General features: G+C 39.6%; 1 protein-coding gene across 1 annotated transcript in view; it reads right to left on the bottom strand.

Annotated features, from left to right (window-relative positions):
- SYCP2L (synaptonemal complex protein 2-like) overlaps positions 1–17,360 on the bottom strand; it is a 65,681-nt gene that overhangs the window by 27,869 nt on the left and 20,452 nt on the right. Inside the window, exons 12-16 of the mRNA XM_014549551.1 lie at positions 14,529–14,621; positions 14,368–14,428; positions 7,661–7,803; positions 746–839; positions 180–277 (exon numbers count right to left, since the gene is read on the bottom strand). Coding sequence (XP_014405037.1) covers positions 180–277; positions 746–839; positions 7,661–7,803; positions 14,368–14,428; positions 14,529–14,621 — 489 coding nt within the window. The remainder of the gene's footprint in view (positions 1–179; positions 278–745; positions 840–7,660; positions 7,804–14,367; positions 14,429–14,528; positions 14,622–17,360) is intronic.

The raw sequence follows: 17,360 nt of genomic DNA on the forward strand, positions 1-17,360 counted from the left end.
GAGAGACAGGAGAGATCACATAATCATGACAGGCAAAAATAATCTAAAGGAGGGGATGGTCAAGCCAGAGACAGATGGTTAGCGTGGAGAAAATGGACTACAAGCCAGGAGAGTGCTTCCACCTGTTGGCATCCTAGTGGACACAGTTCAGAATCTTGTCCCCCACACCCCATACTCACAGAAAGCTCAGACTGGTCGTTTAAGGGGATAGTTATTAGGCAGTAGTCAACTTCGGCAGGCGTTAACGCTGCCAGCTTGGTGGATTCTTCTGCCTGGTCTATCACATTAAGAAAAGAGCATATAAAGGTGATCACAATATCCACGCACGACAGTGGGCATTCTCTCCAAGTGCTCTTCGTGGAACCCTCAGTGTAGGGACACACCATATTTTGGTAAGAGCTGGTAAATCTATAGTGGCTATAGAAAGCAGCCTGGGGCTGTAACTCATAAGGGGTACGTGATGTGTGTGGGGTCAGCTTTGTAGGTAGATGCTCCTGCACACCCTGTCTCCTGCTGCCTGCCACCCACATCATGTTTTCTCCTTTATTTCCAACTGACCCAGAAGAGAGACTGTATCAGGTGGGCAAAATGATTCAAGGTTCTTAGCAGTTTTCTTTCTCCAAAGGCACAATAATACATTTATTACTCTTATATGATCATAGGTTTTCAGTGACTTCTTCCAAGTAAGGTTTTATTATTTTTCTAGGGTATTCAGAGTATGAAAATTTGTTATTTCCCAATATACCTGTCTCTCTTTTGTGGTTGATAGGACTCTCAGGTTCTTCCTTTACAAACTTATCAAGAAGTTGTGAGGAGATTTTTATCTGGTCAAACAATATCTGAAATGCAAGCCAAAAGCCACATGACTTTTAAAACCAGTAATCTTTTTTTTTTTAATTTAAGGAAAATTTAAAGCTCAGAAATAGCATATGAAAAATTAGACGTTGGTCTTCATTTTGAAGGATCATTTCACTGTTTCCAGCTTCTCTGCCTACCTCCTCCTTTCAGAACCAGCTCTGGTTGACCACTTTCCCGCTCTCAGTCACTCCTACTCTGAAGTTGTAACAGCCTTTGCTGTCTCTGTCCCAAGTCTGACCCCTTGAGCTTTACTCAGGAACTGAAGCTCTCAGGATGAGTCTGCTGAGTCCCCACCTGCAGGCTCTCATCATCCCCACCCCTTCCTCACAGGGTCTTGTGATCGAGGAACTGTGGCTTAGTAGTGTGCAAAGCCCAATTTTCTCCCAAAATATTTTATTCATTTTGTGAAATGTGGAAATACATATAATTCTGATGTTTTTCATGAATGAAGGCAAACCTACAGTGTGAGGCCAACTCATATGAAGTATGATGGAGGAGGTGTTTTTTTATTAATTAATTGATTCTACTTTTATTTCTCATCTTCAGCCATGAAATGGTCTTCTCATAGGTAAGTCTTTGGAAACTATATTTGCAGAGCACTTTAGCATGTATAGAATGATTCTATATACAACTCAAAGCCAAAAAGAAACCCGCCTAATACATACTCCCTCAGGTCTCTGACATTTTAATTCCACCCCTACTGACCTTACCATAGTGTTTTGTATCTTCTTGCCACAAATTTCTTTGCCCTGCCTACTGTCTATGACAGAGAAAGGCTCCTTGTTCTTGTGGATAAATAGGAAATATTATACTCAGCAAGACAGAGACCATAGCAGTCTACACAAGGCTCATCTCATTTCCACAATATAAGACCAGTAGATAGAACTGTTGAAAAACTTCCAAAGAGACCCTATTCCTAGTGATTCCCCTCATCCTCAAGTGATAAGAAAGTGCCAAGAAGTCCACAGCAAGTATCCTCAGAATTTCTGGAAGAATATGGTTAAGGAGGTGTTATCATCCTAGAAAAATTTTCAACTGTTCAAAATAATAAAATTAAAGCTTTTTGAGACACAAAGAGGCTTTGTGTCCTATGTAGTTAAGACAATGATAACTGAAAAGGAAGAATTGGGATTAGAACTCACAACTATTATGATCTGCAAAAGATCAATCCTTCTGCTTAATCAAATATTCACATCAAAACTTAACAAGGAGTTCTGGTTCAAGATGGCAATGTAGGAAGATCCAAAACTCACCCCCTCCCACAGAAACACTGATCTTCAGCTACACACAGTACAATTTCCTCTGGGGAAAAAAATCTAGCTGAATGATTCCCATAGATTAGGCCAACAAGGAGTTCCGGTTCAAGATGGCAATGTAGGAAGATCCTAAACTCACCCCCTCCCACAGACACACTGATCTTCAGCTACACATAGTGCAATTTCCTCTGGGAAAAAAATCTAGCTGAATGATTCCCATAGATTAGGTGAACAAGAAAAACCCACATTGAAGCAGGCAGGAGATGCTGAGACACAATCTCACCATACACCCTACCACTTGGCAACCCACAATCAGGAAGGAACTCAAAACCCCAATTTCTCCTTGAAAAAGAGAAGAAACTCTGGTACCCCAACTCTTAAGACCTGCATCTGAGAGACAAGCGCCCCCCTCCCAAGTATCTAGCTTTGAAAGCCAACAGGACTAAAGTCCATGAGACCTATAGGCTGTAACAACCTGAGACATAGTTCTTAAAGCGCTTGCACATGCAGGCTCACCTTCCCCAGGGCCCAGCATGGAGGCAACCCTTGAAAAAAACACAAATTTTCTGTGAAAGAAACTTATTTGTTTATATTAAAACATCAGACTGAGGGGCAGGCATCTAAATGAACACGCATCTAGGGGCCTACTGAAATATTCTCCAGGGTCAGAAGCCAAAATGCACCATCTTTCCACTCTAGAGTCCCTTTCTCTAGCTTGCCAATGTCTCCTGGAAAGGAGCTTGTACTCTCATGTAGTGCCTTGATTTTTGCAGCTGCCATGCAGGGGACACCTCTAAATTCCCTGGCTCTAGTGGCCAGCAGGGCTTAATCTCATGGGTCCCTCCGGACTGCAGCCACTGAAGACAGAGTTCTTAACCAGCTACCAATCCAGGACACAGCAGCGACACAAAAGACTGATGTCCAGTCCTTCTGTGAAAGAGGCCTATTGCTTATCTTCATAGCTGCTGCCTGAGAGGCAGGTTTCTAATTAAACACACACCTTAGGGTTGACTGTACATAAACCTCTCCAGAGAACTTGGAGGGCAGATGCTATCTTCATACTCTCCCTCCACCTGCCCCAGAGCACCAGGATCTCCCAGAGGGCAGCTTGTACGTGCATCTGGTGCCTCAGGTTTGGCGGTTGCCCCTCAGGGTATGCCACTGGATTGCCTGGTTCTGATGGCCAGCAGGGCTTGCATTCCTGTGTCCCATAGGACTATAACAACTGGGGAGACCATCCCTAGAGCACAGCACATTCCGCAGGCTAAAGTATACCCCCAGTCTTTCTTTGAAAAAGGCCTATTTGCTTTCCTGAAGCGCTGACAAGAGAGGCAGATTTTCTGGATAGGCACATGTATAGAGGCTACTGAGGTACTCTCTAGAACAGAGGCCCAGAGATGCTACCTTCGCACTCTTTCTCTGCTTCACTACAGATCACCAGTATCTGCCAGAAAGGAGATTGTACCATCACTTAGCACCCCCCAATTTTTGTGGCTGCTACCCAGGGGACACCTCTAGATCACCTGGCTCTAGTGCAGTGGTTCTCAACCTTCCTAATGCCATGATCCTTTAATACAGTTCCTCATGTTGTGGTGACCCCCGATTTCATTGTTACAAATTGAACATAATTAAAGCATAGTGATTAATCACAAAAACAATATGTAATTATATATGTGTTTTCTGATGGTCTTAGGTGACCCCTGTGAAAGGGTCGTTCGACTCCCAAAGGGGTCGCAACCCATAGGTTAACCGCTGCTCTAGTGGATAGTGGGGCTTACACTCACAGTCCTGGGGGGGGGATATATATATATATATATATTTGCATACTTAAAAGACTGCTGGTTGATGGTCTGCTTTCCAATCAGCCTAAATCTAGGTGTTGATTGAAATCTTCCCCTTTGGGATACAGACAACTCTTGACACAACCTCAAATACTAGGAGCCACTGAAAATAAAAAAGGCTGCTTGGGCAACCACAGGATTGAGAGACAACTAAAAGCTAGGGCAAGGTTGAGCAACAAGGCTAATCTCCTCATGAGGCCACTCCTTCAGATTGGGAGAGGTAGATGTTTGATCTAATGCATAGAAACCAACACAGAGAGTTAAGGAAAATGAAGAAACAAAGGAACATGTTCCAAATGAAAACAAAGTACACCTTAGAAGAAGACCTTAATGAAAAGAAAGTCAGTGATTTACCCAATAAGCAGTTCAAAATAATGGTCATAAGAATGCTCACCAAATGTGGGAGAATAATGGAGGAACATAGTGAGACCTTAAAAAAAGACGTAAAGCCCTAGCCGGTGTGGCTCAGTGGATAGAGCGTCGGCCTACGGACTGAAAGGTCCCAAGTTCAATTCTGGTCAAGGGCATGTACCTTGGTTGCGGGCACATCCCCAGTAGGGGGTGTGCAGGAGGCAGCTGATGGATGTTTCTCTCTCATCGATGTTTCAAACTCTCTATCTCTCTCCCTTCCTCTCTGTAAAAAATCAATAAAACATATTTTTTTAAAAAAGACGTAAAAAATATAAGGAAGTACCGAATAGAACTCACAGTCCTTAATACAATAACTAAACTGAAAAATACATTACAGAGGTCCAACAGAAGATTAGATGAAACAGAAGAAAGGATCAGTGAACAGGGCAAGGCAGTCAAACTCACCCAACCAGAGCAGCAAAAACAAAAAGAATAAAAAAAGTGAGGATAGTGTAAAGGACTTACGGAGCAACATCAAGCAGACAGACATTCATATTACAGGGGTTCCAGAAGGAGAAGAAAGAGAGAAAGGGATAGAAACTTTATCTGAAGAAATAATGACTAAAAACTTCTCTAACCTGGAGTAGGAAATAGACATCCAGATTCAGAAAACCAAAGAGGTTAAAAAGAAAAGAGAGAGAGAGAGAGAGAGAGAGACCATGACACATTATAACTAAAGTGTCAAAAATTAAAGACAAAAAGAGAATCATAAAAGCAGCAAGAGAAAAATAATTTGTTACATAAAAAGGAACCTCTGCCGAAACCAGTTTGGCTCAGTGGATAGAGCTTCGGCCTAAGGACTGAAAGGTCCCAGGTTCGATTCCGGTCAAGGGCATGTACCTGGGTTGCGGGCACATCCCCGGTGGGGGATGTGCAGGAGGCGGCTGATCGATGTTTCTCTCTCATCGATGTTTCTGACTCTCTATCTCTCTCCCTTCCTCTCTGTAAAAAATCAATAAAATATATTTTTTTAAAAAAGGAACCTCTCTAAGACTCAGTTTTCTCAATTAAACTTTGCAGGCCAAGGGTGTGTGGCACAATATATTAAAAGTGCTGAAAGACAAAAATTTCCAACCAAGAATACCCTACTGACAATGCTGTCATTCAGAATTGGAGATAAAGTGTTCCAGACAAGCTAAAGGAGTTCATCATTATTAAACCATCTTTACAAGAAATGTCAAAGGGACTCTCTGAGCTTACATGAAAGGGTGCTAATTAGTAACAGGAAAATATACAGCCCAGCTTGCTCAGTGGTTAAGCATCAACCTATGAACTAGGAAGTCACGGTTCAATCCCTGGTCAGGCATATGCTCAAGTTGAGAACTCAATCCCCGGTGTGGGACATGCAGGAGGCAGCTGATCAATGATTCTCTCATCATTGATGTTTCTATCTCTCTCTTTCCCTCTCCCTTTCTCTCTGAAATCAATAAAAATATTTTTTTTAAATGGTGGTGGGTTCAATTCCTGGCCAGGGCACATACCCTGGTTGCAAGTTTGATCCCCAGTCAGGGTGTGTGGGAGGCAACTGATCGATGTTTCTCTCTCACATCTATGTTTCTTTCTCTCTCTCTCTCTCTCTCTCTCTCCCTTCTTCTCTCTAAAATCAATTGTAAAAATATATAAAACTATCAATTATTGATAAAAGTAAATATATAGTAAAATTCAGAATAATCTAATATTATAATTATTTATAAAGTTAATATGAAAGCTAAAAGACAAAAGTAGTAAAAATAACTATAATACTTCGTTAAGGGAACACAAAATAAAAAGTTGTAAATTTTAACATCAAAAAAATAAAATGTGGGAAAAGAGTAAAAATGCAGAGCATTAGAATATAATCAAACTTAAATTATTATCAACTTAAAAATAGGCTGTTATAAGTTGTTTTATATAAGCCTCATGGTAACAAAGCAAAAACGTATAGTAGACACAAAAGGAAAAAGGAAACTAAGCATAATACTACAGAAAATCATTAAACCACACAGGAATAGAGCAAGAGAAGAAAGGAACAGAGGGTGTACAAAACAGCCAGAAAGCAATTTACAAAATGGCAATCAGTGTGTACCTATCGATAACTTTAAATATAAATGAATTCAATTCTCCAATCGAAAGACATAAAGTGGCTGAATAGATTAAGAAAGAGAGAGAGATCCATCTATATGGGCACACATAGACTGACAGTGAAGGAATGGAAAAAAAATATTCCATGCAAATGGAAACCAAACAAAAGCTGGGGTAGCTATACTTATATCAGACAAAATAGATTTTAAAACAAAGACTATCATAAGAGACAAAGAAGGTCATTATATAATGATAAAGGGATCAATCCTACAACACAATATAATATTTAAAAATATTTATGCACCTAACATAGGAACCTACCTATATAAAACAAATATTAACAAACCTAAAGGAGAAATAGACAAAAACTACATATTTGAAAATTACTAAGAAAGTAAATTAAAAGTTCTCCTCACAAGAAAAAAATCTTTATGGCAACGGCTGTTAACTAGACTTGTTGTGGTCATTTTGCTATATATTCAAATGCTGAATCATGATGTTGTACACCTGAAACTAATACAGTCATGCACCACTAATGATGGGGATATGTTCTCAGAAATACATTATTAGGTGATGTCTTTGTTATGCGAACATCATTGAGTGCACTTACACAAACCTAGATGGTATAGCCTACTACACACCTATGCTATATTATAGAGCCTATTGCTCTTAGGCTACAATCCTGTATAGCATGTTACTGTATAAAACAACATGAGATTAAAACAAACACAACATGAAATGATTCAAGCAAAAGACACAATAAGCCTCAGACGTATGAGGCTGCTGCCAATGTAACACAGCATACTGTTTAACAGCAAACTTTTTTCTTAATAAAGAGAAAGAATACTCTATGACAAAAAAATATAGTATAGTAAATTTATAAATCAATAATATTGTTGTTTATTATCATTATCAAGGATTATGTGCTACACTTTTATGCAACTGGCTGTAGGTTTGTTTACATCAACATCATTACAAATGCACTGCACTATGATGATGTTATGAGTGCTATGCTGTCACTAGGTGATAGGAATTTTTCAACTCCATTATAATCTTATGGGACCACCTTCATCTATGTAGTCTGTCACTGACTGAAAAACTATTATGCAACACATGACTGTATAATATTATGTCGATTATATTTCAATTTTAAAAAACCCAACATGGAAATTTAAGAGACATGAAAACATACTAAAACACAGTCAAATAATTAAAGAGAATTAAACCTGCCACCTGTTTGTCTTCTCCTAAAGCTTTAACGGAAGCTTGTGATATGTTGAATTGCAAATCAAAATGAATTTCTACTTTCCTCACTTCCTTGTTTCCAATATTAATAGGCTTCAAGTAAATGATGAACATCTTTTTCTTTTCAGTTTCTAGCAAAAAATAAAATATACCAATGTATATCAACACATTGAAAGTTTGTATTTTATAATTTTAAATAAGTACACTGAGATATTTGTCAACAGTCCAGATTTTTCTGCAATGAGTTGAAAAGAAATCATATTTTTAGAAGTTACATAAGCCAAAACTCAACCCCCTATATCTGTGGTCGGCAAACTGCAGCTCGCGAGCCACATGCGGCTCTTTGGCCCTTGAGTGTGGCTCTTCCTAAGCCTTAGGAGTACCCTAATTAAGTTAATAACAATGTACCTACCTATATAGTTTAAGTTTAAAAAATTTGGCTCTCAAAAGAAATTTCAATCGTTGTACTGTTGATATTTGGCTCTGTTGACTAATGAGTTTGCCGACCACTGCCCTATATCATCTCTGATATTCTTTCTTAATATGAACAATGATTTTGTTTGTTACAACCACGTTAGAAAGATTAAAGTATGATTTTGTTTCTCCCTCACCCCCATGTTTTTCTTTTCCTTAAGGATTCTAGTTCTAGGATCCATTTTCTTTAGTCAAAATTTCACAGTTAAAAACAAACAAACCTGAGAAACTAACCTGTAGGCAAAAGAGTTGTTCATTTTTTTTTAATTGTTGTTCACTTCATTAAATTATAGAACTTTTACTCACAGATGCATTTAAATGCAGGTTAAATGGATAATATTTTCTTCCTGCTACCCCCAAATTACACTCAACATTAAAGCTGTTTATAGCTTGCCACCAGCATTATTCTGGTAGGCTTGTCAGTGTTAAATCTGTCTGTGGTTTTTTGTGTGTTTTTTTATTTTAAAGTCTAATTTTAGGATAGATTAATTCAGATGTGTACCAGTGTGCATTTTGCAAAATGTTCTTCATTAAAAAATTTGTTTGTAAATTATCCATTGTTTTTGAGTATGCCCAGTTGATGTGATAAAATTTTCATTGTCTTATAAAACACTGATGATCAAACACAGATATTATGAAGCTTTGTGAATTTTAAAAGTGCAAAATAAAGCAACCAAGTTTAAATAATTTTTTAAAAGTTACTTAGTTATTTTTATTAGATTCACATGTGTGTTTATAGATACACAAATGAAGTGGTTAATCTGACAGAAATAGAAAGTAACTAATCTCAGCAGCAAAGCAATGGAGATGTCCTTATCTACTGAAACCATTTTTCAAAGAGCATTCTGTGAATACAAAGCTATCATATGCAACAGGTATTTAACTTCCCAATATATTAAGCACAACATTCATTCTCATTCTTTCTCTCTCCCAGATCCCACTTATTTCTAAAATTCAAATTCAATGTCACTGTTTGTAATGTGCAAAGTGGAATAATCTACCTTCCTTTCAATAGCCTCCACTTAAAAAAGGAGAAAGGGAAACATCATAGAGACAGGCCTGTTTCTTAGACAACAGTCTCCATGAGGGCCCCCTTCCAGGACACCAGTCCTTTACTGACAAATAGTAATTGATTTAGAACAGAAAATAGCTTAGACCAGCGATTTTCAAATGGTGTGCTGCAAGAATTTTTAAAACATGCAATACCTGACTATTTAGTCAGAGGTACTGACTTATTTTCCCTTAGATGGTCAAATAAAAAAATGACAACAGCCAACACAACAATAGCTGTCCAGTGTGAATGCCCTGTCTTTTATGTAGATCATATAAAAGAGTTGCATCTTATTGGTCACCTAGAATAATAAGGTTGCATCTAATTGGTTAATTCTTGATACCAGAAATCCTTATATACAAATATAGGCACCTGATTTTTTTTTAAATCACTTTGGAACAAAAATTATAGGTAATTACTATGAGTTTTTTTATTAATCATTCAAAATTATACCTATTTTTTATTGAATCAATAAAAAATATCATGTATTTTTGTGTATGCTGCAGAATTTTAGTAATTAGTTTAGTTCATTTCCATGAAATGAAAAAAGGTTGAAAATTACTGGCAAATAATTCAAGGAGAGTCCAAGAATAAGCCACAGTAAGTACATGCTGAGTTGGAAGCAGCAGGAGAGAAAAAAGGAAAGTCTATGAAAGAATAGGCAAAGCTAACAGTCACAAATTGATGAGGACAGAAAGAGGAAAAAAGAATGAGACACACCTAGGTCTAGATTTATGGGTACTGAGTACTTATAATATGGTTAGTACAAATCGAAGTGCACCATAAGCATAAAATACACATCAGTTTGTGAAGACTTAGTACAAAAAAAAAGAGAAAGTAAAATATCTCATCAATTTTTCATTTTAATTACATATTTAAAAGTTAATATTTTGGATATATTGGGTTAAATGTATATTATTAAAATAACTTCTTAATGTGGCTATGTGAAAATTTAATATTAAATATGTGGCTCATACTGTGTTTCTATAGGACAATGTTGGCATAGAGACAACCTCAGCAATCCCCCCAGACACCAATCTTACTGGACATCTAGTCACTACAGGAAAAGTCTATGAAACACTGCAACAAAAGTAATTCAAACTATATCTAAAAATATAAACAGCTATTTGGGATATAGAGCTCAATGCAAACATACAAGGGCATTAAGGTTCAGAAGAAATTATCTCAGGGCTGCACCAAGCACTTAACATACTACTAAAACATTGCCAACTGCTTAGCAAGAAGTTGCATATAAAACTAAGGTGTTGCTTGGAGAGTTTGCTAAACAACCTTTAGTTTCCTTGGCTATAAAAATAGAAAATAGCCCTAGCTGGTTTGGCTCAGTGGATAGAGCACCAGCCTGCGGGCTGAAGGTCCCGAGTTCGGTTCTGGTCAAGGGCACATGCCCAAGTTGTGGGCTCAATCCCCATTGGGGGGTGAGGGGGGGGAATGCAGGAGGCAGCCCATCAATGATTCTCTCTCATCATTGATGTTTCTATGAAACTCTCTCTCCCTCTCCCTTCCTCTTTAAAATCAATAAAAATATATTTTTAAAAAAGTAAAAATAGAAAATACCTACCTCCTTCAAACACTGTGAGGCACTTTGTAAATTATGGAGTCTCACGGAAATGTGATATATTAGTGAAGTATAGAATATTAACTTGGCAAGTTAGTTCCAGAAAACCATTACAGTAGCAAGGTTTGGAGTTCAGGAACTTAAACTAAGAAAGACAATGTTAGGGCTACCACAGTCAGAAAATCCATGGAAGTCCTTCCAAAATAATGACTTAGAGTAAATATCAACAATATTTTATATATCTGAAATTAATAGTAACAGGTAATGACAACACAAATTGTTATTCTTAATTTATATTTATGATTATACTTAATTCACATTTCTAGTAAGTTATTTATAAACCCCTTCTGTTTCCTACAGGTAGGTGATACTCCCAACTAATGTATCCTATCTTTCCAATTCTGTGATTGTGTAACTCTAGCTCTTCTCATCTGTGACACAATAAGAACTATATATTTGGCCTCTACCCAGATTCCTAAGACAGGGCTCCTAAAAATCTTTGTAATTCGCTAGAAGCATCTTTTCTTCTAATATTTGGTCTTTGACCCCTATTCCTAACACAAGAGCTAAGACCCTTAGAATCCCTGGAGTGAAGAGTGTCTTTTGTATGCTAATGAGGTGACTGGTGGCTCCTAGAGCAGCAGGATGGTGGCCAGTCCCAGAAAGACTAAGTCACCACGTGAGGGTTGGAACTTTCAGACCCCACTCCTCAACCTCCAGGGAGGGGAAAGGGGCCAGAGATTGAGTTAATAATCTATCGTGCCTTTGTGATAAAACCTCCATAAAAATTCCTAAAGTAGGGGCGTATAGAGCTTTCAGGTTGATTAACACCGCCTTGGATCAGGAGGGTAGAACAACCCAATTTCTCAGGGACAGGAGCTCCTATGCTCAGGATACTTCTGGATCTCGCCCTATGTACCTCTTTACCTGGTTCTTCATCTGAATCCTTGATTGTATTCTTTATAATAAACTTGTAATTTAAATACGTGTTTCCCTGAGTTCTGTGAGCCAACATAGCAAATTATCAAACCTGAGGAGGTTGCGAGAACCCACGATTTGTAGCAAATTGGTCAGAAGTTGACAGGTGGCCATCTGGTGTGTCAGCATAGTAAGAAGCTAGAGAAATCCCTGGGCAAGTGGAATGGGGAAACTGAGACAACAAAATTAAACAAGACCAAACACTTTGGACAGCTTGCAGCCAGCTTCTGAACTGCAAAATCTTATCTTCCCCAACTAAGGACACTTGAGAGCAATTCCTTAACCAGAGAATACAGAGCTTGAATCACCCTGGCCTAGGAAAACAGAGGACACAGACCCAATTAATGCCATTTGTGTCAGCTAAACCCAAGGACAGATGAAGTCTTGGAGACAAATAACAAAAATCCAAAAGCATTTGGATGGTATTACTTGAGGGGGGAATGTCAGGCAGGATAAAATAGCTGTCAGGGCAGGAGGAGGGGAAGGGATGAAAAGGGGGAGTTTATCTCACCCACTGAACAAAGAAGTCAGCCCTCTTGGGACTTGCGAAGACAACATGGCCAGATGTTCTCATAAATTCTGGGGAAAGCTGCAACAATGTAAAAGGGGAACCTTGAAATCTAGTCTATCTGACAGGAGAACCTTGAAACCTATGGGAGGAAAGTATAAAACCCTTGAACCCCCACCAAGTGGGGCACTCAGACTAGATGAGTTGCCTGCTTGTGCCTTATACCATGTGTATTCTTTTTTTGTTGTTTTCTCACCCCTGGATATTTTTCCATTGATTTTTAGAGAGTGGAAGAGAGAGGGAAAGACAGAGAAAAACACTGATGTGAGGAGAACACATTGATTGGTTGCCTCCTGTATGAGCGACCCAGGGCCTGGGCTGAGCATGCAACCAAGGTACATGCCCTTGACTGGAATCGAACCTGGGACCCTTTGGTCCACAGGCCAATGAGCTGCCTCCTGATACATGCCCTTGACCGGAATCGAACCTGGGACCTTTCAGTCCGCAGGCCGACGCTCTATCCACTGAGCCAAACCGGTTTTGGCCAAGTGTATTCTTAATAAATCTCCTTGCTTTATTTCAATACTGCTTTCTGTCACTCATCTAAATTCTTTCTTGTGAGTGTAATAAAAACTGAGGAGGAGAGAGCCACCTTTGACTCGAGTGGCTCTCTGGTAATACTGGGACTTAAAAAAATTAAAAATAAACATACAGGCTTCAAGTGTACAACTCAAAACATCACCTGCACACTGCATTGTGTGCTCACCACCCAAAGTCAAGTATCTTTTTGTCCTCAATTATCCCCCTTTGCCAACTTCTACCTCCTCCACACCCCAAAATCCCTTTTTTAAAATATTTTTTATTAATTTCAGAGAGGAAGGGAGAGAGAGAGGGGGAAAAAAAACATCAATGATGAGAGAGAATCATCGATTGGCTGCCTCCGGTACGCCCCCTATTGGGGATCAAGCCCAGAACCCAGGCATGTGCCCTTGACCGGAATCGAACCCGGGACCCTTCAGTCTCCAGGCCGAAGCTCTATCCACAGAGCCAAACCAACTAGGGCCCCCCAACATCCCTTTATTTTTAAAGACCCAATTCGTGAACCCTGATAGATGTTTAAGTATGATTATAGCTGAAATGCTGACCTGCACTAACAGGTTACTTGCAGCCATCCAGAAAGGATCACTCCTGATTTTATGTCCCTCATTCCTGTCTACCAATCTGAGAAGGAAGGTGAGTGATCGAGTTTAAGAAGGGGGGTCAGAGGGATGCTATTTAGACAGAGGTGGCACATACCCACATAAACTCATTGATAATTACCATAAATCTGTGGGAAGGGAAGGACAGGTACTACAGCCATTTTTTAAAATTATGGTACAAAAAATAAAACTTACCATGTTTAAGTGTACAGTTCAGTTGTTAGTATAGATTGTTGTACAACAGATCTTCCAGAACATTTTCATTTTGTAAATCTGAAACTGTACGCATTAAACAAGTCCCCATTTTCCCCTCCCCACAGATCCTGATAATCACCATTCTACTGCCTCTATCAATTTGAGTTCTTTAGATACCTCATATAAGTAGAATCATACAGTATTTGTCCTTTTGTGACTAGCTTATTTCACTTAGCAAAATGTCCCCAAGGTTCATCCATGTTGTCAGAATTTCTTTCCTTTTTAAGCTGAATAATATTCCACTGTATGTATACACCCCATTTTGTTTATTTATCCACTGATAGGCACTTAGGTTGCTTCCACCTCTTGGCTATTGAGAATAATGCTACAATGAACAGGGGTGTATAAATATCTCTTCGAGTCCTGTGTTCAATCCTCCCAGATATATACCCAGAAGTGATATTGCTAGATCACATAGTAATTTAATTTTTAATTTTTTTAAAAAACTAAACCATTTCTACAATGAGAAAACCAGGCAAGTAATTGAACCCCAAAGCAAAGAAGTCACCAGTTCTGTTCCCTTGCATCCTGGTCCTAAGCACAGTGCTCCTTCCACCACACTTCCACCCCAAGGTACTAAATCTGCTCTGTAATTAACTAAACATATACTGCAACTATAAACAGAAATAATACTCTGATAGTTTATCATCTTACCTATTATGCTGAAATTAATCACTGCTTCCTTCAAAAGTCTTACTGAGTCCCACAGAGCACTCTTGGGGGAAAAATAAGTGAAATTCATGAGCATATAATACATACTTGCATATGAACAATCTCTAAGTGCTTAAGTTTAAACAGAAATCAAACGTGATTACCTCGGTACTATCTATATAAAAAGTTACACTCTGACTTCCTAGGTTGAAATCAATCCAAAATTTCTCCAATTTTTCATCTGCTGGTTTTCTCATCTGTAAGATATAATTTCAGCATAAATTATACACGTAAGTACCATGTCAAAGGGTCAAATGAAAAAATTTCCATTAAAAACAGAAGTGCTTTTCCTTAAACAACACCCTAATATTACAGGATATCTCTTTATTGCCTTACTCATTTCTGAAAACAAAAGGAAGGTCACAATGTTATACAGTGGGGCCTTGACTTATGAGTTTAATTCATTCCGAGACTGAGCTCGTTAAGGAGCTCGTTAACTCAAATTACTCTAACAACTCAATGCAAAAAATCAGCCGAGAGACAGCTGGTATCTCAAAAAACTCATTAGTCGGGCCACTCGTAAGTCAAGGCCCCACTGTACAACTAAACTATTTCTGGGGGAAAAACACCACTATCCTTAACTATTTAATATAAGTTCAAATGTGTCAGAGGATTCTGTCCACACAAACTTTTTTTCCTGGTGAAATCACAGAGACAACCATTCTATGTCTAAACAATAACAATTCACACTGCATATGGATGGAAACTTCTATCAAAGGAAGTACTGTGGTCAAATATAAATGGTTATTTGCCCTCTAACTTACCATCTATTAGAATAGAGCTAAGACCTAAAGATTTCAAATTATCTTCATTTTAGTTATTATAAAATAAATATATGCTTTAGTAAAAAGAGTCAAACAGGAGAACCAAGATGGCGGCATAGGTAAACGCCTGTACTTGCTGCCTCCCACAACCACATCAAAATTACAACTAAAATACAGAACAAAATCACAACTATCATCCAGAACCATGGGAAAGCTGGCTGAGTGGAAGTACTACAATGAGAGAAGTAAAGAAGAAAGCACACTGAGACTAGTAGGAGGTGTGGAGGCACAGAACGGGCTGGTCCGGCACCCACGTGTGCCACTTTTATAATCCGGAGGGAGATCGCCTCTGCAGAGGCTGCAGGAAGGAGTGAGGGGTCCTAGCCCCACAGCAGACTCCCAGCCAGGGTCCCAGAACTGGGGAAAGAAGTCCCTACGGGCAATAAGAACTACGAACTGTAAAAACCAGTGTGGATTGGGGCTGAGTGATACACAGGCTGCTAGAGACCCAGCTGCTCCTCTTAAAAGGCCAGCACCATGAACTGAATTTACAAGCTCCCACTCCCTCTGAGCTCCAGTGCCGGGCAAGGCTCTGGGAGACCAAGACACATACGGGAAGAAAATGGACTATCTCAGGAACTCGAGGGCAGATTTCTTCCAGAAACAGGTGCTTGCAGCGGTCATTGTTCCCATGCTCAGACCTCCCTGGTGCAGGGCTGACTGGCAGCCATTTCTGTTTGCTCCGACCTGGTGATTCCCTGAGACCCCGCCCCACCCAATTTACAACCCCACCCAAGCTGTGCGCAGCAGCTTTTGCAAATGAACGGTCTATCTATCCTTTCTGAAGCTAAAACTCTGTCAAACAAGCTGCAGCTGGGTCAGAGAGCTCCAAAGCTATCAATGAAAGGCCTAAGACCCAGCACCAGCACCAGCCTGCCTTGCTTCACAGCTGGGCCTCATCTGGGCATTTCCAAACCTGATACAAAGAGGAGGAACCTGCAGATTTCTCTGTAGCTACTGCTGGATGGCCCAGGCAGTGGCTGACTTTGCACCTTCCTGGAGACCCAAGAGCCAGTGTACCAGTGGTCAGTGTGAGACCATACCAGATTACAACTCTTCACATCCATAAGCGACACACTCTAGGGCTAGACCAGGGGTGGGCAAACTTTTTGACTCGAGGGCCACAATGGGTTCTTAAACTGGACCGGAGGGCCGGAACAAAAGCATGGATGGAGTGTTTGTGTGATTCATTTCAAACGGGCCGGATCCGGCCCGGGGGCCGTAGTTTGCCCACGGCTTGGCTAGACTCAGTGAGCACCAAAGCCCCATTGAAGCAAATTCTGCTCCATAAGGGTGTCTCCAGCACAGCAACTCTCCCATTGTAGTTGCAGCTTGTCCCCACAGCCAATTGGCCTGGAGGTCATTTCCTCCCAGTGACACCAACAGCAATCAAGGCTCAACTACAACAAGACTGTGCACACAGCCCACAAAGGGGTGCACTAAGAGTGTCCACCTCAGGTGACTGGGGAGGCTGAGCCACTGGGCCCTATAGGACACCTACCACACAAGGCCACTCCATAAACTCAAGGAGACTTAGCAGCTACCCAACACATAGAAACAAACACAGGGAAGCAGCCAAAATGCGGAGACAAAGAAACATGTCATAAATGAAAGAAATGGATGAAAGCAAACTACTGGATATAGAGTTCAAAACCACAGTTATACAGTTACTCAAGAATCTTCTAGAAACCTTCGAGGAACTTAGTGAGACTTTCAAGGATCTTAATGAGAATGCCAAAAAAAGGGAAAGGATTCTTATAGGGAGTAAAAATCCTATATTATAAAAGTCTAATATGCTAAGTAAAAAAAAAAAAGGAAAAGGACCAGTCAGAAATTAAGCATACACTGACTGAAATAAAGAATAATATATAGGGATTCAACAGTAGAGTAGAGGAGTCTGAGAATCAAACCAACGATTTGAAATATGAGGAAGCACAAAACACTCAACAAGAAGAGCAAAAAGAAAAAAGAAACCGCAAATATAAAGATAATGTAAGGAGCCTCTGGGACAACTTCAAGTGTACTAACATTCACATTATGGCTGTGCTAGAAGAAGAGAGAAAGCAAGATATTGAAAACCTACTTGAAGAAATAATGACAGAAAACTTCCCC

Source organism: Myotis brandtii, unplaced genomic scaffold (genome assembly GCF_000412655.1).
Source record: "Myotis brandtii unplaced genomic scaffold, ASM41265v1 scaffold56, whole genome shotgun sequence".
NCBI classification, from domain to species: Eukaryota; Metazoa; Chordata; class Mammalia; order Chiroptera; family Vespertilionidae; genus Myotis; species Myotis brandtii.